This window comes from Cupressus sempervirens, chromosome 9, assembly GCF_028749045.1.
Source record: "Cupressus sempervirens isolate cs-2001-9-10 chromosome 9, ASM2874904v1, whole genome shotgun sequence".
In the NCBI taxonomy this organism is placed as follows: domain Eukaryota; kingdom Viridiplantae; phylum Streptophyta; class Pinopsida; order Cupressales; family Cupressaceae; genus Cupressus; species Cupressus sempervirens.
Genome location: NC_143126.1, coordinates 417,717,763 through 417,742,311, shown reverse-complemented (window position 1 = coordinate 417,742,311; position 24,549 = coordinate 417,717,763). Strand labels below are relative to the sequence as shown.

At 37.0% G+C, this 24,549-nt stretch overlaps 1 protein-coding gene across 1 annotated transcript in view; it reads right to left on the bottom strand.

The window, feature by feature from the left end:
• The window catches only part of ASHR2 (ASH1-related protein 2), a 52,477-nt gene extending 28,245 nt beyond the window's left edge, over positions 1-24,232 (bottom strand). Inside the window, exon 1 of the mRNA XM_089800426.1 lies at positions 23,471-24,232. Coding sequence (XP_089656552.1) covers positions 23,471-24,156 — 686 coding nt within the window. The 5' untranslated portion in view covers positions 24,157-24,232. The remainder of the gene's footprint in view (positions 1-23,470) is intronic.
• Positions 24,233-24,549: the final 317 nt, after the last annotated feature.

Genomic DNA, 24,549 nt, shown 5'->3' with positions numbered 1-24,549 from the left:
AATCTAGAATTGTTGTTCATACATTATTGGCATCATATATTGAGGTTTCGTTGTACAACAATTAGTAATATTGCAGCCTTATTCAGTTACATGCCAACTGTTTGACAAAATTCCTAAGTCCAGTTTGAGGGTTTCAGTGGCCTTTATAGTAAGGGTCATTACACTAGTGCAAGCATAACTTTGATTGTGTAGTACCAATTTGGGAGAAAAGAAAATAAAGGAAGCAATTGGATTCGAAGCTTTGACTAGAAGTAATTGTGATAGCACAAATTAGAAGCTTTGATTGTAATTTGTGCCTATTGTCTTTGATTTATGTTATTATTGTGTGTTTAATCATAGATCATAGTGAGTTAAGAAACAATTGGAGTCAGCTTTAACTGGGAGCAGTTGTGATAATACATAGACTAAAAGCTTTGATTGTAGCTTCTATTGTCATCTCAATTCACAAAAATAGTTAGAATTCCCTACTTCCAAAAGTCTTTGGGCCCCAATGGTAGAGGTTATTCTTATAAAATCAATTAAAACAGGACCTAGAGCCAAACCAATACGCTTTCAATCAGCCTTTGAGTTGGTGTTGGTTTATCGGTATCACCATTTCTAGCTATTAGATAGAAGTGTAGTTAGAGATTTCACCTTGTCCATTACTCGCTCTGCAGGTAAGTGGATTCTTCCTAAAAGCTAAAAGGAAAGAATATTGGTAACACCTTTTACAGATCTCTCAACTTCTTGCTTACATTGAGTTGATCCAAGGAACGGTGGGAAGGGGGAGCTTTCCCTTTTAAGGTAGGAGAGACTTTATCTTGTACACTACAATTGGTCATCCTATTTTGTCACTGGATTTTCACAAAAGTGCCAGTTGCAAAATATCCACCCAACAAGTACAAAGTACAAGATGGTAAAGATGGTATCATTTATTATAAAGGATATTCTTGGTTCCAGAATTCAAGATTAAAGAGAAGATACTCAAAAGTCTTCCATGACAGCCCATTGGTCAGTCATCCAGGATACTACAGGACATAAAACAAATATGGGAAAGATTCTCATGGAAAGTATTGAAAGACGATATTTACAACATGTCAAGAACTGCCCCACTTGTAAAGAAAGAAAGGATGAACATGCCTATCCAACCAAGCCGCTCCAAGCACTACCTATAACTGAGTAAAAGTGGGAAAGTATATCTATGGAATTCATCCCTAGACTCCTTAAAGCCCAAGCAAATGATTGTATTTTTGTGGTGGTAGATCGCCTAACCATGTATGCACACTTTTTTTGCTATCACCATAGAGTTTGGTGCATTGCAGGCAGCAGGATTATTTTTGAGATTAAATGGTTATTATCTTGGGGAACATAGTTAAAATACCACACATCATGTCTATAGGAATGGCCCCCTTCAAAGCGCTCTATGGATATAACCCGTGTTCTTTCATAGATATCATTCTGGAATAAAGCAAGGTTTCAATTACTGAAGACTGGATATCATTCATAGATTCTTCATTAGATTGTAAAAGTTGATGTGTCACATTCTTTTGTACCATAACCAGCATTCAACCTTTAGTGCCAATGAACAACAACCTCTATTGTTCTTCTTCAGATAGTAGACACTACCATTTGTTATCCTTTCTGTTAGAAGCTTTCTAGAACCTTTTCTAATTTCACATTTTCCTCCAAGAAATTGACTTGAAATCCTTTATAGCACAACTGACTGACACTTAAAAGACTTCATCTTAATCCCTTTCCATAATAGACATCAAAGCTTTATGCTTTTCATCACTTGAAATAGTTCCCTTACCACAAATAGGTGCAAAACCTTTGTCAACAAAGGAAAGTGATCCTCCATCATAGTTTTCAAGATGTACGAACACCTTTTTGTCATTGGTCATATGAATTGAGCAACTGAAATCAACAATCCAAGACTTGGGTTCTAATGTAATATATTCAAAATTTTGTTCATAAGTATGAAATTTTTCCCTAATTTCGCCAAATCGAGATGAAAGAAAATACCAACCTTCGATTTCGCAATTTCGGTATCTAGCTCAGGACCATTTTCTGATTTCGCAATTTCAGAACAACAAAGTCCCTTGAAGAGGAAGGACAGCTCAATTTCGCAATTTTGAAGAGACCTTTAAACTATAAATCCAAAGTTCCAAAATTTCGTAATTTCAAAGGAGAATTCAAAAGCTGATTCTGTAAGGGTGAAATTAATATTAAAAGATATTGAAAGATTGAAATGTTAATTATTTTACTCAGAACAAGAGGTTGAGTACTCAGTGATGTGCCATATGGAGCAAGGCATGAATTCTGAAATGTGCAAAAAGTTATGAGCATTAAATAAAGAATGTCTTAAAGCTAATAAATCATTGAGAATGAGTTATTTAGCACAAACCAAAAAAGGTGGAGCGGAGAAGAAGATGGCGGCATTGGAGCTCACCTCTAGAAACAATTGGCTTTCAAACCAATAAGTTATATTTTCCTCCTGTCTAGCGACAATCCTCTCAAAATGCCTATAAAGAAAGATGTTAGCAGTAAGGAACAGAAAGAGGAACAAGTGGAAAAATTTATTCAAAAAATGTTGTTAGAAGATTTTCCCAGGTCATCTTCAGGTGGTCAGATGTCTATATTTCAAGATGAATTCAAAGAGTGTGAGGATGCAAAATTGCCTTTGCATGGTAGGTCCTTGTTCTGAAATTTCTTTGCAAATAGAAGTGAGAAGGAACCCAGAAACAATCCTTGGAGACTTGACCTAGGAAAAGTAATTGTTCCTAATTTTTTTTTGTGGATATTGAACTTATAAATGTACTGGCAAAGCATTATGAACCCACCACCAAAGCAGTAAGAAAATTGGATGGCATGTCCTTGTTAGTAATTACCAAGTTATGTGTTGAACAGTGTTTTGGATTAGGCACCCAAGCCCTCACCAAAATTGATAGGGAGCATTTCAAGAATGAATATCAGAAAATCATGAAGTTCGGGAGGTGTAGGGAAATTGCTCATTTCAGGTGTAGGGGTCATAACAATAAATTGATGTATGTGGACAATATGGGCCCTCGTCCAATTGATTCATTTATGAACTTTTTTAAGAATACCTTCTATGCATGGCTTCAACTTTTCTGAGAAGATGAAAAGCAAAAGATCCCTTGGACTACATGTACATGTGTATGAAGATTCAGAATCCACATACCTTTCTGGAGTTTGACTTTGCCAGTGAGATTGAGAAGAATTTGCATAATCAATTAGTCAGATGGAAAACCTCGAAGTCATATAAGATTATCCACTATTGTGCCACTTGATATTGTACCAAAATGTTGACCAGTTCAGAAATTCTATGAAATTAGTAACTACTGATGATGACGGTAATCCTATGCCCATTCAAATGTGGTGCCCACTTTGGGATACTCATGCTAGAGATATGGACTTCTCTGTTTTCAGAAATGAATCTGAGCAATGGATAATCAGGATGATTGGAGAACCCATAACGAGGATTCCTCAAGCAATAAAGAATATGCTAAGGCTTAAAGATCGTCAAGGTTTTCTTTTCAACTTGGGAGATTGGATTGTGAAACCCAAGTATACACTGTTGAGGATATATGGATGTAGGCCGCCTTCTCATAAATTGTTATTGTTTGTTCCAGAGAGATTGAGTTTTTTGGAATTCATTTGGCAGATGATGTGGGTAGAAAGGGATATAGCCCAACCAAGAAGGAAGGGTAATATGCTCCCACATTTTATTCGATTTGATGGTTTTGTTAGTGGGTATAATATGATTCAGGAAGTACAGGAGTATATTATGAATGGTTACTAGTTGGCGAGTGAAAAGAGTATGGAATATGACCCTAAAGGGCATATTAGAAGAATGAAGGCCAAATACACTCATCAGCTGAACTTGGAGGATGATGTTATCAAAAATTGTGACGATTTGGCCCAATTTTATCAGAGACTAAAGAAGTGCCATGTTTTGTCTAAAATTAAGGGAAAATGGCTACATAAGGGTCTGCCCCGATTCTATTCAAATATAGAATTGGAAGTGATGAGAATTGAAAAATGCATTCAAATCTTTGATGAAATATACCAAGAATACGTGAAGCAAGAAAAGGCTAAGAGTGTTGAGGAAACATCAGTTTCTCCTCAAGCTAAAAGGAGAAAAGTGGACACAATTGCACCTAGCCCTAGCACTTCAACCTCCTTACCACAGCGGATGGAGGAAGCCAGCACATCATTGGTTTCATATGATGATTCTAATAATGAAGCATCTGAAGAGATTGCTCAAGTTCTTGAGAGCTTGAAGGATGATAAAGGGCAGGGCCTGGACTCTCAGGGCCTTCTCTCAAATGTTCAGAAGAAAAACATGGGTATTATGCCCAAACAATGGAGACTGATACACAAAAAGATACTGAAGATGACAGAGAGGCCATTTCTCTACGGTTTATTGAACAAGAAAATTTTATTCAATCATAGGAATTCAAGGATTTCTCGATTAAGTACAAAATGAAGATTTTGATGAGAAAAAGGCCAAGAGACTTGAGGGAGTAGATGAGTCATAGCATGCTGCAATTATACAGCAGATGATGAGTGAATTGGATCTAGATAATATCACCAGCATTGAAGAAGAAACTAGAGAAATAGCAAAGAAGAGTGATATCCAGATTCTGCTAGGTTTGACTCTCAAGGAGTTGTTCTTACTTGACCAAATATGGAAGAAGGAGGATTCTACCTTTGTGTCAGAGTTTGAGTCACTGGATAAGGTGGAAGGAACAGGTTCTGATCCACAAATGGAGACACTAGCCACCTGGGTAACATTCAAAGGAGACAAGCCTAGGCTGATTGACATCTCACAAGGTGAAGAAGGAATGGCCCTAATCTAGACTGTGGAAAATACAGATCCAAAACTTACTGCTGTCAGACTCACTCATGAATCAATGTTCAACCAAAAGCTCAAATTAGGCATATGAAAGAAATGATTAAAGAGTTGAAATAGAGAGAAATGGATATGAAAGCCATTATTAATAAAATGTATGTAAAAAATTGAAAATTGGAAAAGGAAGCATGTTAAGAAGGATTCCAGTGAGATCTCCAGTGTTGTGTTTGTTCAAAAAGCTCCTGTCATTGCTGAAGAGGAGATTCCTAGCACAGAATTGACACAAAAGATTGATCACCATGATTATGTCTTCAACACACTAGAGGAAGTGCTTACATACAAGGTAAATGTTCTTTTGGAAAAATGTAAAGAAGTTTTTGAGGGATACAATAATATTTCAAGCATGTTAGATTTCTTTGCAAAAGGAATAGAAAAGTTATCTGAATTAAAAAGGAAATGGGGCCCATCAAAGTTTGAATTAAATAGGTTGATTGAAATTACCAAAAGGGACCTTGATGCACCTGTTCAGATTAGGAATACCATTGATTTCCTTGACACAGTAGCAAAGAATCTGGTCTACGTGAATCAAGAAAAGCAGAAACTTGGAGAAAAGCAAAAGGTAATCACTATTGTTGAGCATTCATGTACTCCTTCAATTGTTGATAAAGATGGAAGGATTAAATCACTCGAAGATTGGAAGCACGAATTCCAAATGTTTCCACAGTTAGTGATACAAAATACAAGGGTGACAAGGCTTTTCAAATAGGTACATTTCACAAATTACTTAACAAATTGATTGCCCTGGAGAACAAGTTTGCCAAATTCATCGATGAAGTCAAAGTAGCCTGGGGAAGAGGTGGAGTGATCTACAAGCTTTCGCTCCAATGGAATCTGCTTTCACATAGCCCACTCACACCCAAATAGCCAAATGGATTGAAGTGTACATGAAGGTGCTTGAGGGGATCGAGGATGTGACTATTACTGCAGAAGAAGAGACCGAAGAAACCTGATAATTGTCTTTTTTTTTGCATAATTAAGTGATTAGTTATAGTTATGTAAAGGTCTGAAGCTTGTTCGCACCTTTTCATTTTATAAGGAAAAGGTACCAAGACCTATATTTATTTGAGTAGCATTTTGAAACTAAGACATGACAAGAATATATTGGAGACAGCAGTTGTAATTTTCAGTATGAATTAAATACTTTTATCTCTGTGTATTTACTGAATGGCTCTTGAATCCTAACTCCTCTTCTGCATTTCCTTATGAAGAAATAGAAACAATGATAGTTCCTTTAAATCTTTTTTGGCTTATGGTGTATTAAATGTCTTATTGGCCTGGTTTTTTACGTGTTAAAAATTCTGCAAATTTGTAGTAAAAAATCCAATTGTTGTGGAAAAATTAGGGATTCTATGCTTCATGATTGATTATGCCCTAGAAAAATCCCTATTTTTTGTTGCCCTAATGTCATTTATGCCCTAGGTCTCAAAAAATTGGTTCACATTGTTCGTATTTTCAAAATGTGAGCGGGAAGATTTTTATAAAGCCCTAAAAGCCTTTGAAAAGCCCTTTGTTATATGCTTTCACGCAGCCTTTTTTAAAAATATTTCACGAAAATCTATTTTACCCTAGTGCATGATCCTTTTCAACCTTAGGTTTTCCTTGGGTTAGCTCGCCCATTGTTTTGTTGAAGTTCTTAACCCTTGGTGAGTTTGATTTCGTGATCGTTGATCAAATAAGGATCAACGATTGTCGCTTTCCCACTTTCTAAAGTTGTGCAATGTTTAACCAAAGCAGGAATACGACATTGTGACATATGTCCCTACAGGCCCCTTTCCTTTTAGATTTAAGCGATGTAAGATCGTGCATGTTCCCAAGCGTCGATCAGATGAAGATTGACGCTTGTCACATTCTCGCATTTTGAAAGTGTCTAATGTTTAGCTAAAGTGGGGAAGCGACAAGCTGCCGCATGGAGATGGTGGGTCCGCATCTTGTTGTGGGCCACAAAAAGGAAATGTGTCAAAACAAGGTCCAAATGGCATGTTTTTATTGGCTAAAAACATTGTTTCTAACAAAGGATCATCATTTTCTCGACATCGCTCAATCTTGTTTAATCAACGGTTGTCACTTTTCCACATTTTGAAGTTGGATGATGTTTAACCAAAGCAGAAAAGCAAGGTGATGACACGTGGACATGGTAGGGTCAGCCATTTTCATGAGTTGTCAGATGTTGCTATCAGTACGAGGTTCCAGATGGCAAGTCCTGATATGCCAAAAATGCAGAGTATAAAAGAAAGTATTGCCTTTTCCGTGATCGTTGATCAGAAATCGCCGCTTTCCCGCATTTTAAAGTTGTATGGTGTTTAACCAAAGTGCGACGAAGAGACAAGCGTATCAGTGGGCCCAAAGTTTTGAAACAAATGGAGTGACAGCTAGGATTTTTTAGGATCGTCGATCAGATGAAGATCGACGATCGTCGCTTCCCCGATCATCACTTCCCCGCATTATGAAGATGCTCGAACTTTAGCTAAAGCAAGTAAGTGACGTGTTGACACGTGTTCGACTTCTCAAAAAAGTAACTCAGTCTTTGGAGTCTAAAACAAAATCATCCAACTTTGCCTAGATCAACAGTTAGGGTTCAAATTTTGCGGCAGGGCCTGTAATGTGATTGTTAGAACATTAATGCTGATCAATGTGAATTCGTATGAAGCTAATTGGCATAAAAATTGCGATTCATTGCATTATCGAGTACCAAGCAACAGGGATTTCAGAGTGCACCAAGATTCAGAGTTCAAATTGCATTTTCTCAAAGACATGAATTGTTGCAGACAGAATTTTCACTAGAGCAAGCAAGTTTTTTTGGGTAAGTACTGAAAACCCCTGGTTATTCGAGAAATTGCAGTTTTAGTTGTGATAATAGATAAGATGCCTCCACGAAGGGATTTCTCGGGAAAAGTAGATTACCAAAAGAGAAGTATACACGATGATTTTCTAGAGCAGTTGCCTTTCTCTACTAATGACACTGCAAAAGGAAGAGAGCTAGTCCCAAAAAAAACCTAGGTTACCAGTTAGTGAGGGGTTTTACGACAAAACCAATTGTTTACGAGATGCTGAAACATCCACTCGAGGTTCAGAGCTATTTTGAAAATGGTTTTCTAAGAGAAAACATGATACTCCTCTGAGTAATGTTTGGTAGTTCGACATTGGCAAATTAGTAGTTCCTGGTGTGTTCTTTGATGATGACCTCCTAACAATGATAGCTAAGAGATATGACCTAATGTCAAGGATGGTCAAGAATCATGCTGGAGATAATCTTATTAGGGATACACCAAAGGTGATTAGGGAAGTTTTTAGATTAAACTCTAACCACGTGGTGCATGAGAAAATTGATTTGGAGGATTCGCAAGCCAGGTATGATGCTCAGAGAGTGTACCTAAGGAGGAGGCAACTGCAAGAACACTTTGTAAAGATAGGTCAATTGTCATTGGTGACAGCAAATACCCCAAAACCACTATTAAGAAAATATTTCAATCCTAGGGCTTGAGCACTATACTTTTCCCTCTGCAGACTTTTTGGGATAGATGAGCAAGATCACATCCAAGGGTCTATAGCTTTCATCATTGCTCAAACATTGCAGTATGGTATGAGCTCAAATTTTGACCTTGCCACATACTTAGCAAAGGAAATCTACAATGGATTAATAGGCATAGACAAAGCTAAAGTTGTAAAACGTTTCTGTTGGTATTCCATGTTGATGTACATATGTTTGTAAAAAGGAATTTATGTATTCTCCAAGGAGATGAAATTGGAATTAGAGAAGGATGGAGAAAAGCTACCTGTTCAGTTGTGGAGTGTAGATATGACTTGGGAAGTCACTAATGCCAACTTCGTGAGATTGACAAATATTTTGCTTCCAAGTTGAGGATTTTATTAACTGGAGATAGTCCTAGGATACCTCAATCATTGCTAGAATTGATTAGGCCCAAAGATCATGCCAAGGGATTGAAGGTAAGCCATGACTGGGGGGATATCATCCCATACTCATTCTCAACTGTATTCAGGGTGTATGGTTTCCAAGGGAAACCCCATGTCTTGCCATATCAAGTGCCATTGAAAGTTGGGATTGCAGAATTCTTGTGGCAAGTAGTAGGATTAGAAGAAAAAGAACTAATGGGCAGATCCAAAGGTACATTCTTTCCTTGGTTTACTGTAGTCCACAATTTTGCTTTTACTAAGGGAGGTTGGAGGCAGTTAGGAAAAATTTTGGACAAATACCAGATGGCCGAATCCCATTCTCGCTTTATTGATCATGAGGGTTTCTATGATATTTTCAAGGATAGGGTTAAAGGTAAATCTTATAAACATTTTGTTTACTTTCTTGAAGATATAATTAGGAACAAATTTTCATTGCAAGAGCAGGAAGTTAGGAAAGAGAAATGGAAAGTTTATAGTAGGGTTCTTGAATTCATTAATGCCTTAGAACCAAAATATGATCCCCTAGCTGATGTAAAATATTGGGATAACAAGATTCATATGCTTATGAGTAATTTTGTTGGGTTCATGCAAACCCTAAATGAGAAGAAAGCAAATTTGGTTCAAGCCTATCCAGATCAGGCTTTTGAGATAGAGAAGATGATAGCAAGTAAAGCTATCATAAATCCAGGCCAGTATGCACTACAGAAAAGGGTTGGGTATGTTGTGGCAAGAAGTGTACAACCTGTGCCTCTCTACAAGAGACAATTTTCAAAAAGTCCTCCTGCACCACCTATTGTTAAAAAGAAGTTAGAACAAGGATCCTCGTCCAAGGTTGAGGAATATTCCCCTTCACAAACCCCCATACGTATAGAAGATGAAGACTCCTTGAGGGAGCAACTGAAATAGATGGGTGACCAAGGGAATATTGTTATCACTGCAGCAGAGGTAGAAGAGGAAGCACCTACAGAGCCTCTCATGCCATCACTAGCTCTCACAACAAAGGATTTTAAAGGAAGAGAAATTGACCCTGTGGTGGAACATGCATCCAAGAAATTTCTGGATGATGAAAGCTTTGTCAAGTCAAGAGCATTCATTCAATTTTTATGGAGAAAAAATATAGACAATTTTGAGGCAAGGTGTAAGAAGATCAAGACAGAGCAACCTAATAGGCAAGACTCTGATATTGAAGAGGAGGTCAAGGCCAACCTCATGGAAGAGTTTGGACAGATAAACCCTGAGGGGGGAAGACAATTGTTAAAGGATTCGGGATTCATGATATTACCTAAATGGGACATTACTAATGCAATGGTTTTTGATGCAATCAGAAAAGAAAAAGAGACCCAGTTTAAAACTGAGGACGAGGTTTTGCAAGCCCATAAAGGGGTCAAATACAGTGATGACCACAAAGCATTGGTCATGGGGTCTATTCAGAAGAGAGACACGGCCAGAATTCAGGAAGTCTCATATTCTAAGCATACAGGCAGTCTCATGGTCTACAGAGTTGAAGAGGTAGACAGTGAAAAGGTGGCTTTAATAAATAAGGAAATGGCTGACTTTAGTGTGGTGGTAGCAACCAAAGGTAAAAATAAATTCTTGGAACTAAATGAAAACTTTGAAAAGGTTTTGGAAGCCTAGGATGAAAGGGGTAGATAGATCTACCAGTTGGAGAATAAAGTTGCACAATATGAGAAGCAATTCGGAAAGAGAAAAGCAGGCAGACAATCAAGCCAACTCAAAATTGTTGCTCCTCCTCCCCCTGTGCTACCTTTCAACACAGTGCCAATTATTGAAATTCCTACCACACCTCAATAGCCAGATATTTACACAACTAAAGAGCTTGAGGAAGAAAAGGCCAAGATATGGTCATTACATGTTGAACTAGGCATTCAACAGGAGGATAGAATTAGAGATACAATTTTGTATCTGGTAGACAGGGTAGGCTGGCCCCTATTTTACTTGGAATTATCAAGGTCAGTACAGATATGGAATGAATTGATTAATAATGAAGCAACTTTGAGGCCTATTTTGAACAAATGGATTAGCAAGGATGATGCCATCACAGCCCTTTGTTGTTCTTTCATTGATTTTTCTGATGAGTGGATTGAGAAAACTTTTGATCAATCCAATGATCTCATAGATTTTGATCACAAGAGGGACATGCTCCAAAAGAAAATAAATAATTGTTTTATCAAATATCTTGGTAAAAAATTTGATCTCTTTCCACATGCACTTAGAGGCATAGGTAAAATAAGAGAGAAAGAAGAGTGGGCAAATAAGTTGAATGAACTAATGAGCATTAGGTTAAATAAGGTAGTAAACAAAGAAAACTACATCTAGTTTGCCAGGACTATTGAAGAAGTTGTACAGGTGCAAATATTTTTTGACTCTTTCAAACAAGACTTCACTGAGATAAAAAGGATGGGGAAAATATTCTAAAAAGAAAGCAAGAAATATTAAGTTTCAATTGGCCTGATGATGCACTTTTTGACAAGTGGATAGCTGACTATTCACCAGCAACACAGTTGCTGCAGATGATAGTTAACAAAGAAAATGTGGACGAATCAATTGCCACAGAAAAGGTGTAGTCAGTTGATGCAGCAGTTCAAACAGAAGAGAAGGAAAAGAAGCAACAAACTGCAATAGTAGACATGGCCATTCAAACTGATGCTCTGGCAGAAGAGCAACCAATTGTTATAAACATCCAGATATCAGAGCATGATACATCACATGCGAGCCAAGTGGTCCCACAGCCTGGAGAACAACAAATGGAGCAAGACCAATCATTAGATGCAGCGAATTAACAAGAAGTTGCTACAACAGAGTTGGCCCCACCACAAGAAAATCAATGAGAAAGCCATTCTCTTGCAAAAGGAAAACAAACACCAAGTTTTGTCTTTTCTGTAATAGTGATAGTTTTTGTCCTTTTTGTAAATCTTTTTGTTCCAAGGACAGTTGTCATTTTCTCTCTATGCCTAAAACTTGTTGCAACTCATGCTATATAAGTGAGTTTCCAAGGCTAGAGGATGGTCTGAAGTCTATATAATTTTTAGTGTTTATGCTATTTTGCAGTCGGTCTAGTTTTCTTTGTGTCAACTTTATGATGTATTCAATTTTGCAAATCTGAGAATACAAGTGAATCTTGAATGACAATTTTTGTCATGTCTTGAGTTATTTTAAGTTTACACCAATGATGTACTATTCTCAAAGAATATTAATACAGAGAGGAAGTTCTAAATATCTGTGTCCCTAAATTTTGTCTCCATTTTCATATGCTTATTATTTTGGGATTGAATGAGCAAAGCTCATGCAATTTAATGCAGCTGGGATAGGTTGTATGTCAATTTATTGTTGCTTTTAATTCAAGGAATTAAGTATATGCTTCTATAAACTAATAGGGTTTCTAAGCATATAAAAGGGATATCATAAGAATGGAGTGTAGGGTTAACAACTGATGAATTTAATTGCAAGTCAATTAAATAGATCAATTATTTACTAGTGTGACTCTGTATAACAATGGATAAGGCATTGATCATCAATTCAAATGCAAATTGACAAGTTCATTTGGTTGCACAAAGCACATTTAAAATCAAATCAATATTTACTTTCTATAATGAAGAATCAAATTCCTGGTCATTACTTGTTTGTAATAGCTTGCCTATGAGTTATAGGTGGCTATTGTAATGAAGGAGTTTACTGCAAATTCTAGAAGATTGTTGGCCTTTTCTGCTATAAGGGATAGATCTAAAAAGAAGAGTGTGAGTGAAGGAGTTTTGAAGAAGAATATCAAATAACTACTCATTTTCATCCCTAAGGTGCACCCGCCTTGTCCCTGCAGAGCCTAAAGTGTAGAGAGTCCTTGTACTCTGTTGAAGTTGGTCCAGATCTGAGATGAATTCAATTGAATATAAGAATTCACTAATTTCTAGACTGAGTTTTGTCTTCTGCATCCTGGCATTGGGTATTTTGCAACCTAGTAGTTTTAAAACTCCAACATGTCTCATGCTCTTCATTATTTTCTTAGATTAATACTACTATATCGATGAATGGAAATAGTGCATGAACTTGTTCTACGTTGGTCTCCTTAAGTTGGGGTTAAATTCATCTAGGCATGAGATTGCATTTATCTCTCCTTTTATCCAATGGTTGATGGGGTGCACACTGTCTCTAAGGGTTCAAATAATAAGATTATGTGAGAATTAACTCTAGTTGCCCAAAAGGACTAAGGGACTGGTCCTTGTACATTTCTTGTAAGTGTATATGTATGTTTGTAGGTTAAAGAGGTTCAGTCCATCAGTATTGCACAAATTATCTCATAATACTATCATTCTCTCTAAATCCTTTCAAGCACTCAATTTTCTCCTTGAGAATCTTTGCTAGCTCAAGTGTATCATTAAGACTGCATTTATAACCATTTGCCATCTCTAGTATAGGTACAACCACCTAGGTCTTGCAAAGCCTAATGTGTGGATGTTGAACAAACAAAGATTCAGCCTTCTTCGTTGACCAAAATTGTGTTGAGTTTCCCAGCATTGAGTAGGCAAACTTGTAGGAAGTCAACCAACAATTTTGTGCACCAACAGGTTCTATATCTTAATTATAGACTCTTATAAAACACCATGAAATATCAACCATATTTGAAAAACTCATACTCAACATCCCCCCAAGGGTCAAAATAAAGGGCAAAAAATCGGTGATTACTCGGCAATTTCTTGGCCAAAAACTCAGCAACTTAAAATGTTTAAATTTAAAAAGAAATGCATTTTTTTGGCAAAATTCAATGAGATGCATCTAATTGTTAGAATGTGAAGTTGATGCTATTCATGTTGTTGTCATTAATGGTTGTCATTGATGCCAACATATCCTATGCATATTCATGATTTGGTTGTATCAGCTTGTGTACCGATAGTCTTGGTGTATTGGTTGGTGCGTATCGATGGCCTGTGCATATTGGTAGAAGTGTTCACCAATAGATCTGCTTCAAATGCTTATCTTTAGCCTTCTTGATGGCGTTCCTTGTGTGCAACATATGGGTGATTGATTGTTTAGGTTCGATCCTGTTTGGAACACGTTTGTTTGTGTTTTGGTCCAAGTAGCTATCATGTAACGTGTTAGATGGTATTGTATGTTGCCATGCTTGAAGTGTGTAGCATTGATCAAGGTGGTCCACATCTCATTCCTTACCATTGCGGAAATGTCTTGGTGGGACCTATTTTTGGCTGACATGGTCGATGGCATCAAGCAGTACAAGAAGAGTGAGGGTTTCAGTTGCTCATGTGGTTTGTGTGTTGCTTGTATGCAAAGTGATTATGAATTTGACTGCAGGAGATCTTTGTCTCGGTGATTGTGTGTGTGGATGCAATCAGTAGTAGATTTATATATCTTTTATATATTGCAATATATGGATGATAGTGATCTCAGTCTGGATTCAATCTCTATTCATATTTTTGGCAGTAAGCCTTATTGTATTAGCAAATAGCCATTTTCATATCTAAGGGAGTCAGCCCAACCAACACCGAGCCTTTGTGAAAATCAGCTTAATATTTTACCCCTAACAAGTGCTCATTTCATGAAAATTAGCTTCTCCATGGTTTTCCCCAGTTTGGGTTTCCACATAAATCTTGGTGTTCTCTGTGTCAGTGTTTATGCGCTTTCATGTTTACATTTTCTGGAGATGTTTAATGTGCTTAGCCGATAGATCTGATATTGTTATTGTTGTTGTCTACGATTTTACCGACAATGCAAAGTTTTATAAACTGTGTGGGAATAACTGATTCACCTCTCTCTCAATTATTCAGCATGTTCAACACTAATGAGTCAATAAATGAGTTAAAAAAAGAAACAAGATGAGTCTAGATTTATTTAAATGCAATTTGGGTACAAAATGAAATCCTCGTGTGGAATGTTGATGGCTGGTAGTTTGATAGTTTGAAGCAAAATTAAAATAGCAAATCGCCTTTGTAAAAATATAAGTAAATACAACAGCAAAAAAATGAATATCTTTCTCTTACCAGCCCTAGTAAAAATAGGGAAGAGGTAGAAGGTCTAGTCCTCCAAGTCCACTGTGATAGTGCCTCTCACTCAAAATGACTAGTTATGGCTTGACCTCCATCCTGAAAAAAAATGGTATTAAATCTTGTCCATTAGACTCTAAAGCAATTTAGAGTACTTAGGAAGTGCCATTATTAAGTTCTACAAACCTAGATGCAACAAAAAGGAGATAACACAATGTTCCATTGCCCGATAGGGACAAGGACAGTGGACCATTGAGGATGTGGAAAACTTAGTAAAGTGGGTATAAAAAACATCAACTTAATTTGATGTGATTTCCACATCAATTTCTTCTTTTTCTTTTAAATTTGGAAGCGAGGGTCTAGGGGCGGCAGCCCCCAATGGGGTCAGTATGATGCTCTCTGCTATATCTGATTCTATACATTTGCATATCTGATTCTATACATTTGCACTTAGTGCACTATGATAATCTCTGCTATATTTGATATTACTGATTTGAATATGCAATATGATCTTGATGTTCAATAACTTTCTCTAATTTGACAATGGGAGATATGCTATTATATTGTTTTATAATTACTAATGGCAATTGAACTGTTGTATCCGATCCAATCTTTCCAATCATGCAACTGATTTCCACTTGTTGCTTAACAATACATGCTGTTTCTAACATGTTGATATGCTTGTGTCATTCTGGCTATGCTGCTATGACTGATGTAATATACTAACCCTTGCAACCACGGTGCTGTCTCTAATCTTGACTTGATGTGCTTGCAACTGGTTAGTTCCAAATGGATGATGCTCAATTGAGAAGATCCAAGAATAGAAAAGGTAACAGATAAAAAAATCCAACAATGATTGGTGGAGTGAGATTGAATGTCCTGTTATACTTGCAAATGGATATGATGCCTTCAAAAGACAAAAACTGTTTTTTATCAATCAGACTGCCTTCATAATCCTCTTCCTGATTGATGTCTGATTATCATAAATTGCTGTCCAGTTAATTCTTAAAATTGTGCCTCTTCATAACAAATATCGATTAGTTGATGATCACCACTGTTGTCTTAATCGATATTGTAATTGGTATTATTAATCATTGTTGGCACTGGTTTGAATGATTGCTGCCACTTTACGCTATTCCTCGTTTATCAATTTGTGATGTATAAACGATTACTTAATTGCTGCCATTATTAGTTGCTTATGAGCAACTTTGATTATTGATGATCAAAACTAATCATTGATTAGTCATCAATAATATAATCTCGCCTGATCGATGCTTGTATAATTTTGTCAAGATACTTAATCTCAAATGGTATCTCTTGCTTGATCTGTTTACTGATCACTGCTCTATGCATTTCTCTGCTCATCATTGGTGAATCATCATTAGATTAGTTGATTACTCCTTAATTACACTTTTATTTAACATTACTCAATGTTTTCTAGACTCCATCGACCTCCTTACTTTCCTTCAGTGTACATGCCTTAATCGGTTACCTGATCTGTATATCATACAATGATAGATATCCTCAAAGACAATCATTATATACTTATAGCCTTATAAATGCTTGGTTATCGTTGTTCTCTGGGTTTGGTCAATCCTTATCATGAAGCATACATACTAAAGGATGAACACAAATGATGAGATCTAGTGAGTTCCATTGCTCCACATTGACCTCCATATCCTTTTATGTCAGATATATAGTTTACATGAATGCTTGTGTATTTACTATTCATTAACCTTATGAAACATGTTCATGATAAGACTTGCATGAATCTCAAAGTGGAGGTAAAATGCATTTGGTGAAATTTGCATACACGTGCCAATTACCATTTATTTCTGGGCCTACTTTGATGGAATGACTTAATGCAACTAAATATAAACAAATGGTATAGTCTTGTGCAAAATTAAATTCATTTCCCATTCTGACAACTTCATTTACAGTCATTCCCATATAATTGATTCTATATTTCTGTAACAGCACCTTCCCATACCTTAGCCAGCATTACATTTAAATATACTGATAACTTACAACCATACATCCATTACCCACCCCAATACTTGCAGCTTTTTGTCCCAGGTTAATACCATGGCATGCAGGATCACTCTTGTATACCACACAGAATTGACCCTCAAATTTCGAAGATTCAAATTCAAAACTTGACAACTCCAACTCATTTCAATCTTGCCATAAGCGATCTTGGTATGTTAGGCTCTCGGTCATAGTACTTGAAGGCATTCGATGTGCATCTTTTAGCATTGATTATCATCTACTCCCTATCTGAAATCCTATGAAATAATGAGGAAAATCATCTTAGGAATCTTTCAGTTTAAAGCACTAAAAGGAAACTAAAATCTACAACAGCGTCCTAGGACATTTTTATTACAAAGTAATTGGTAAAATAATAGCTTGTTATTAACAGTGATCAATAGATCAATATATACAAATGAATAAACGATGTTTCCTTAGGAAACGATCATTTAGAATAGAAACTTTCTATCCTAACTAACAGCTAACTAAATATTAGAGACATTCTAATATTTACAAAAGATAACCATTAAATAATAATAGAAGCTATCTATTATCGTAATACCCTCCCTTAATGGTTAATCTATCCACTACACCAAGCTGTCCTCTGAATTTGGCAAACTTTTCTGGACCAAGAGGCTTGGTGAGAATGTTTGTAGTCTGATCCACTGTAGGAACATATTGCAAGTCTATTGTATGGTCCTCAATCAGCTATCGTATGGTGACGAAAAACATCCACATGCTTGGTTCGTTCATGGAAGACTGAATTCCGTGCTAACTTGATAACACCTTCATTATCAACAAACAAAGTGGTCAATCTTGTTGGTGGTGACATTTGCATATCCCCAAGCATCCAACAAATCCAAACAGCTTCACAACCTACCTTAACAATCCCCTTGTATTCAGCCTCTTTATTGGTCCATGTGACAGCACCAGATCCCAAACTAAACACATAGCCAGAAGTTGACTTTTTATTGTCAACAGAACCTGCCCAATCTGAATCTATGAACCTATTGAGTCTAAGATTAGAATTCCAAGAGTAAAGAAGTCCATGATCTGTAGTTCCCTTCACCTAATGAAGGACAATTTGCTGCCATCCAATGATCAGCCTTAGGAGTTGTCATAAAATGTGAGATGTGGCTGACTACGAAGTTGATATCAGGTCTAGTAGCAGAGAGGTAGATGAGGTTGCCTACTAGTTGCATGTATGTACTATCATCAACTGAAGGAGTATCAGAGTTGGCTGATAACTTCAAACCTTTCTCCATGGGTGTGGATGTAGGCTTGGAATCTTGCTCACGGAATTTGTCTAACAGAGCCCTAGCATATTTGGACTGAGAACTTAATATACCAGAAGGTTGTTGCCAAACCTCAACACCTAGGCAATAATGCATGAGCCCAAGATCAATCATATTAAAGGACTGACATAAACTCTGTTTAATTCCCTGAATCAAAGATGTCGAACTACCAATGATGATCAAATCATCCACATAAATGACCACAAGGATGATGTCACTGTCAATAGTCTTGATGTACAAAATTGAGTCTAAAGAACTCCTCTAGAAGCCTTGATGACTAAGATACTTATCAATTTTCATGTACCATGCCCGAGGGCCCTGCTTCAAGCCATAGAGAGCTTGCACTAACCTGAGAACCTGATGTTCTTTACCAACAACCTTGAAACCAAGGAGATGCGTCATGTAGACCTCTTCTTGTAGGTCACCATTCAAGAAAGCACTCTTGACATTCATCAAATCGACCTTCCAACCAAACTGAGTTGCCATGGCTAGTACTAATCTGATAGTACTCATCTTTGTTGTAGGAGCAAAGGTCTCCTCATAATCAATGCCTTGACGCTAAGAAAAGCCCTTTGCAACTAAACGAACTTTATACTTATCTAAAGTACCATCAAACTTGTATTTTATTTTGAAAACTCATTTGTAGCCAATTGGTTTCTTCCATGGTGGAAAATCAAAAAGGACCCAGGTGTGATTCTTTAGCAGGCTTTGGTGTTCAGATTGCTTGGCTTGTTCCCACTCTAGAATTCCTTTAGCCTTTGAGTATGTTTGAGGTTCAAACACAATGTGAATGTTGGCCATAAGAGCAAAATTAACTATGTAGGTTTGCTCTTTTTCCGAGCAATTCTCCCATCGATGAGTTCGTCATCTCGAACATCAACAAGTGTCTTAGCCCACCACTTAGGCCAGAGAGGAGAAGGACCAACATTAGCATCATCAGATGCTCTATGATCAAGTTCCTCATCAAAAGAATCTGGATAAGGTGAAGCATCTACAAATCTAGGTGATCCTGCAAGAGAAGCCAAAGGTGCTTGTACAAGAATCACTGGTAGAACTAGAGTTGTAGGAGCTGTTGGAGCCCTCCCATTAGGTGGACCTAATGGAAGTCAAACTCCCAAATCATGAGCCTTCATAGGCTGATCTACTAGATCAGGAACATGAGACATAGGCATGAATGGTCCTCGCTACTCATCAAAGACTACATCATCACTGTACAGGAGACAAGATGTCTCAGTGTCAATCAAGTTGTAGACTTTATGAAGATTACTATATCCAGCAAACATGAGTTTCTAACTCTTGGCATCCAACTTGGTGCATGACGCATCAGGGATCCAAACATAGGCAAGAGAGCCAAAAACCTTCAAGTGACTGATTTTGGATTTGCGACCTAACCAGGCCTCTTTCGGAGTCTTAGCTTTGACTGCCACAGTGGGTGACCAGTTCAAAAGATCGACTGCCCAAAACTTCTTTGGAACATGTGTGTGTTCGAGCATGGATCTGGCCATCTCAGTGATCATTTTGTTCTGACGTTCAACTACAATGTTTTGGAGGGGTGTGTAGGGTGTGGTTAACTGGCACTTGATGCCATGAATATCACAAGAGCTAGAGAATTTAGTAGAACAAAATTCCCCCCATTATCTGTCCTAAGAGCAATAATAGATTTCTCGGACTCTTTTTCAACTAGAGGCTTAAACTTCTTAAATATGGTAAACACATCTGATTTCTTTTTAAGAAAATATACCCACATTTTTTGCGTAAATCATCAACAAACAATAGAAAATACCTAGACACAAGAATAGAAGTAGTCATAGGGTTACAAATATTGGCATGAACAAGCTAAAGTACCTGAGAAGCGCAACATGAATCACCAATAGGAAAAGGTGTGCGATGTTGCTTTCCAACCTGACATACATCACAAACTCCAAGCTGAGTTTGAATCTTTGGCAAACCATTGACAAGCTCTTCCTGAGAAAGCTGAGAGAGATAATGTGCATTTAAGTGCCCAAGATGCCAAAGTGAGCTGACAAAAGACCGCCAAGCAGCCATAGCTAGGCCCTGAGAATCACCAAAATCAACAAGTCTTAAAAGACCATGATCCTCAAGGCCAATTGCAACAACAGACTGAGTATCCCTATTAGTGATTGTGCATTGATGTAAATTGAAGGTGATATCCAACCGTGGAGAGTGTCACAACATCTGACTAACTGAGAGTAGATTAAGTTCCATCCCTGGAACATAGTACACATCGAAGAAAATGAGATTCCTTCTAGTAGACTAAATCTAAATGTTGCCTTTGCCAACAATAGTGTACTCTTCCCCTCCACCAAAAATAACTGAAACTAATAAAGGTTGATAGTTAGTAAACCAATCTTTGTGGTGGGTGAAATGACGAGAGGCACCTGAATTAATGTACCAGGCAAACGAATTTACATGATCTACAGGTCTTTTAGCAATGAAGGTGCAAAAGGCAGATTATATTTGTTCAATGTGCTCTACGTTGTTTGCTTTGGGTTGCGAACTAGATTGCTTAGCCTGGGTAGCTAAGTGTTTCCGACATTCAACCTTCATGTGACCATACTTCCAACCATTGAATTTATGATTTCCCTTGAGCAAAATATTTGTTAAAGATGCCATAGCATGTTTTTCAGTTAAAAAGCATGAAAATCTATGAAGGTGTGTACTTTGTGGAAAATTTCAGAAGACCCAAATACTTAAGAGGTACCCAAAAGAGAGCTCGAAAAACAAAGAAAAAATATGTTGCCTGTTTCTAGATCCATTGGCTTGAAAATTGAGGCATCCAAAAAAAATGGAGAACAACTCAGTTGAGCTCCCAAAAAGCTCACCAAGAATCTATTTTTAAAAAAATTGATCTGGTACAAAAAATTAGGGTTTTGAGCAAAAACGGTTTGGACTGTAAAAAACTTCAAAATAATGGCGGATTCACAGAAAAACAGCAGATTTTGGGCATGAATCTAATGCTGAGGGTTTTAGAAACCCTAGACACCTCCAAATAAGAAAACACAACCATAAAATAGGTGAAAATGGCCACAAATTTTTTGCAGAAAAAACTCATGAAACTGGGCAGGATTTGCAGCAGAAATAACTCCAAAAAACAGCAACTTCAAAACCCTACAAAGGCAGGAAAAAAAAGACCAAAAAAAACAAAAGGCATGATTTGCAAACTGAAACCCTGGGCTGAAAATTATTTTTAAATCAAAAAAAGCACAGATAATTTCAAAAATGGAATTATTATTTTTATTCGAAAAAAAATTAAGTATTTTCTCTGATACCATATTACGAAGTAATTGGTAAAATACTAGATTGTTATTAACAATGAGCAATAGATCAATATATACAAATGAATAACGATGTCTCCTTAGGAAACAATTGTAAAGAATACAAACTTTCTATTCTAGCTAACAGCTAACTAAATATTGGAATGCTAAATATTAGCAACATTCTAATATTTACAATAGATAACCATTATATAATAATAGACAATAAAAGAAGCTATCTATTATCCTAATAATTTTCATGACTAATAAGTGTCATCTTTGATCATTTCCACGACCATAAAACCAGTCCAATCAAGAGAATCAACATAGGAGAACACATCCCTTGCAATCCAGCAATCCAGCCAACGTATATTTTGAATATTGTTAGTCCATAACACTTAGCACAGATCAGAGATCACGACAAGTTCAATTGCATAAATCCAGTGTGTGAGTTCAATTCCACATGGCAGACTATTTCCATGGTGAGCATTCTTCCTAGCATGGATTCAACCCAAAGCAAATTCACGGAGTGATCTGATCCCAAGGTGAGAAACAAATCCATTATTAGTTCCAAGGCAACTGTATCTCAGCATGAGGTCAGATTTATTTTTCACCGTTGTTCTTAGAGTAGAGTATCTCAACCCCTCAAATTATTTCCAACACTGATAACTTCAATAATTCCAATTTATCACTCCAGCTGCTCTAATTAATTAATTTAGGATTATTTATATGGTGTGTGTAAATTATTCAATTAGCCTAGATCAAACTAAGGGATGTCCAATTTCCTCTACAAAAACCAATTAATTATTAAACAGAGATAGTCGTGCCCTGTAGTAAGGTACTTATTTTAATGATATGGATCTTGAATTTGAGAAAAATAGGAGAGAAATGCCTACTTCCCAAAACATTTTTAGCTGACATAATGCCTAGATGCCTCCAAGAATATCTCCTGCTATTCAAAATAATGATGTGAAAGATTAGGAAAATTTAAAAAACCATCAAAGCAATTTCCCCACTCATTAAAAACAAGAAAAATAGTGGGAAATTACAACAGCAAGCAAAAGACATCAACAGAATTTCAAGGACAACCATAGGGAACTCCAATAAAGTTGCAGGTTTCCTCTGCATAATTGGTAAGGATTAGGAGTATTACCATAGTAGAGGAAAGTCAGAGAAACCGACTCAACTTCATCGGCTGGTTGATGTTGAGGTCGGTTCCTTTTAACATTACATATTTATGTCTATCATCCTTATCATGTTCCCTCTCCCAACATATGTCTGATTCTAAGGGCATCTCTTATGTGCGGTCATTTCTCCTTGCAGGTACGATTATCATAAATAATAAAGTGTTTTGAATCTAAGTATTACGTCCCAGTAACCATATTGAAATCTACGTCTTCACAAATTAAACAATTGCAAAAACTTCTATTAGGGATGATAAATTTGCAATTAACCTTAACAAGTGTATCATAAAGCAGCATCAGAAATGTCAAGAAAGCATGTTACGAAATCAAGTTGTCTTTTGGAAGGCTGTGACCGGTCAAATCTCAATAAAGCACATGAACAAACACAGAATTTGACAGCAAAGGCCTTATTTCTCTTTCCAGGAAGAAAAAATCGTTACTTTCCTCAGCAGGCCCTGCAAATCTTTTCAGTACCATCCATTAAACAACTAGTTTTTGATCAACACTTGCAAAACTTCTCAGTGCCATCCATGACAAATAAAGCCTCTGCTTTCCACTGATTGAACCTTTAACAGAAAAAGGGCAATTCGTAGACTCTAATTAGACCCTAGAAATAAAAAATAATCATGATTTTCAAGCAGGAGTTGGCTTTCTTGTTAAAGCCAATGTTTTCGTTAAAAAGTTGAGCTACTGCCATTTGTGGTTATGGTTCAGAGTTTAACCTTTCTAGTCTATTTAACGAGCATCCTTGAAGCACCATATTTAAACTAAATAAAATTATTTGTTCCTGGAATAATATATGATACTAGACTTTTGAAACCAAGACCATAAATTAAAAACTGATCATACTGACCTACAGGCGTTTGGAAGGCAGTCATGATTGAAGAAGGAAGCTTGTGCATATATTGCATATGCCCTGACCTGTCTCTCTCCACCTTGCTGGACAGGTGCCATTAATCCAAATGCATTCTGTTTATCCTTGGACAGCAGGGAGGCAGTCAACTCAGGAGAAAATCCGGGCAGCTGTCCTTGTAAAGGCCAGAATGATATAACATTGACCATAAAAGAATGCAACAAGTGCGCCTGTGAGTCCACTGTTGCATCATTTCCTTGCAAAAGCGAGAGAAGCTGAAACTTCGCAGGGGAAACAATGGCCGTATTGTACGCTGCAATCAGAAAGCATGCCTGTGTGTGTGTTTCAAAATTCAATGAAGAGGAGCTGAGAATGTTGAGCGATTTACAAATCCACTGGGTGTGTGAGGAGCTTTGAGCCCCTGACTGGCACTGTGCGGAGCAGAAAAATAGAGGATGTGTGCATGATGGGCATGTTAAAAATGATGGCGAGGGACGCAATGCTGTAAAGCAATGGGCGCAGAATGAAGTGGTTATGCATGGATTTGAGTGTGTACAAATCAGAAGAGGAGTCTCTTGCAGAAGTACCTGACCTGCTTTAATGGGCTGGGTTGCAACCAGACCTCTGCCTCTGCCTTGGATCTCTTTTACTCTTACCAGTGATGTTTCTGTTGCGTCGGTTTCCATGTCGGATGCCTTTCCTCCTCCAAGGCTTGAGAGTTAATAATACTCACCTCTGGGTGTTTTGAAGGTTCAGAGGAACATGACAAGCTAATAAAACTAATTTTCAATATTGAAATAGATAATAAATTAAATTAATTTCAATTGTTTTATTGAATGAAGGATTATAATCTCATGTTGCAAAAGTCTTTAAACTAAGCATGTTTATATTTTCAACAAGGGACGTGATGTGTCACAGTTCCTGCCATATGCTATAAAGCTAATGAAGTAAAGAAATAGTAAAGTTGTGTGAAAAATTAACCCTAAGCCACCGAAACCCAAAGCGATGGCGTTGATAACAGTTTAGGCTGAAGCTCACAGTCTGTTCTTTAGAGGTTGTCAGAATGTTACAATGGCGTT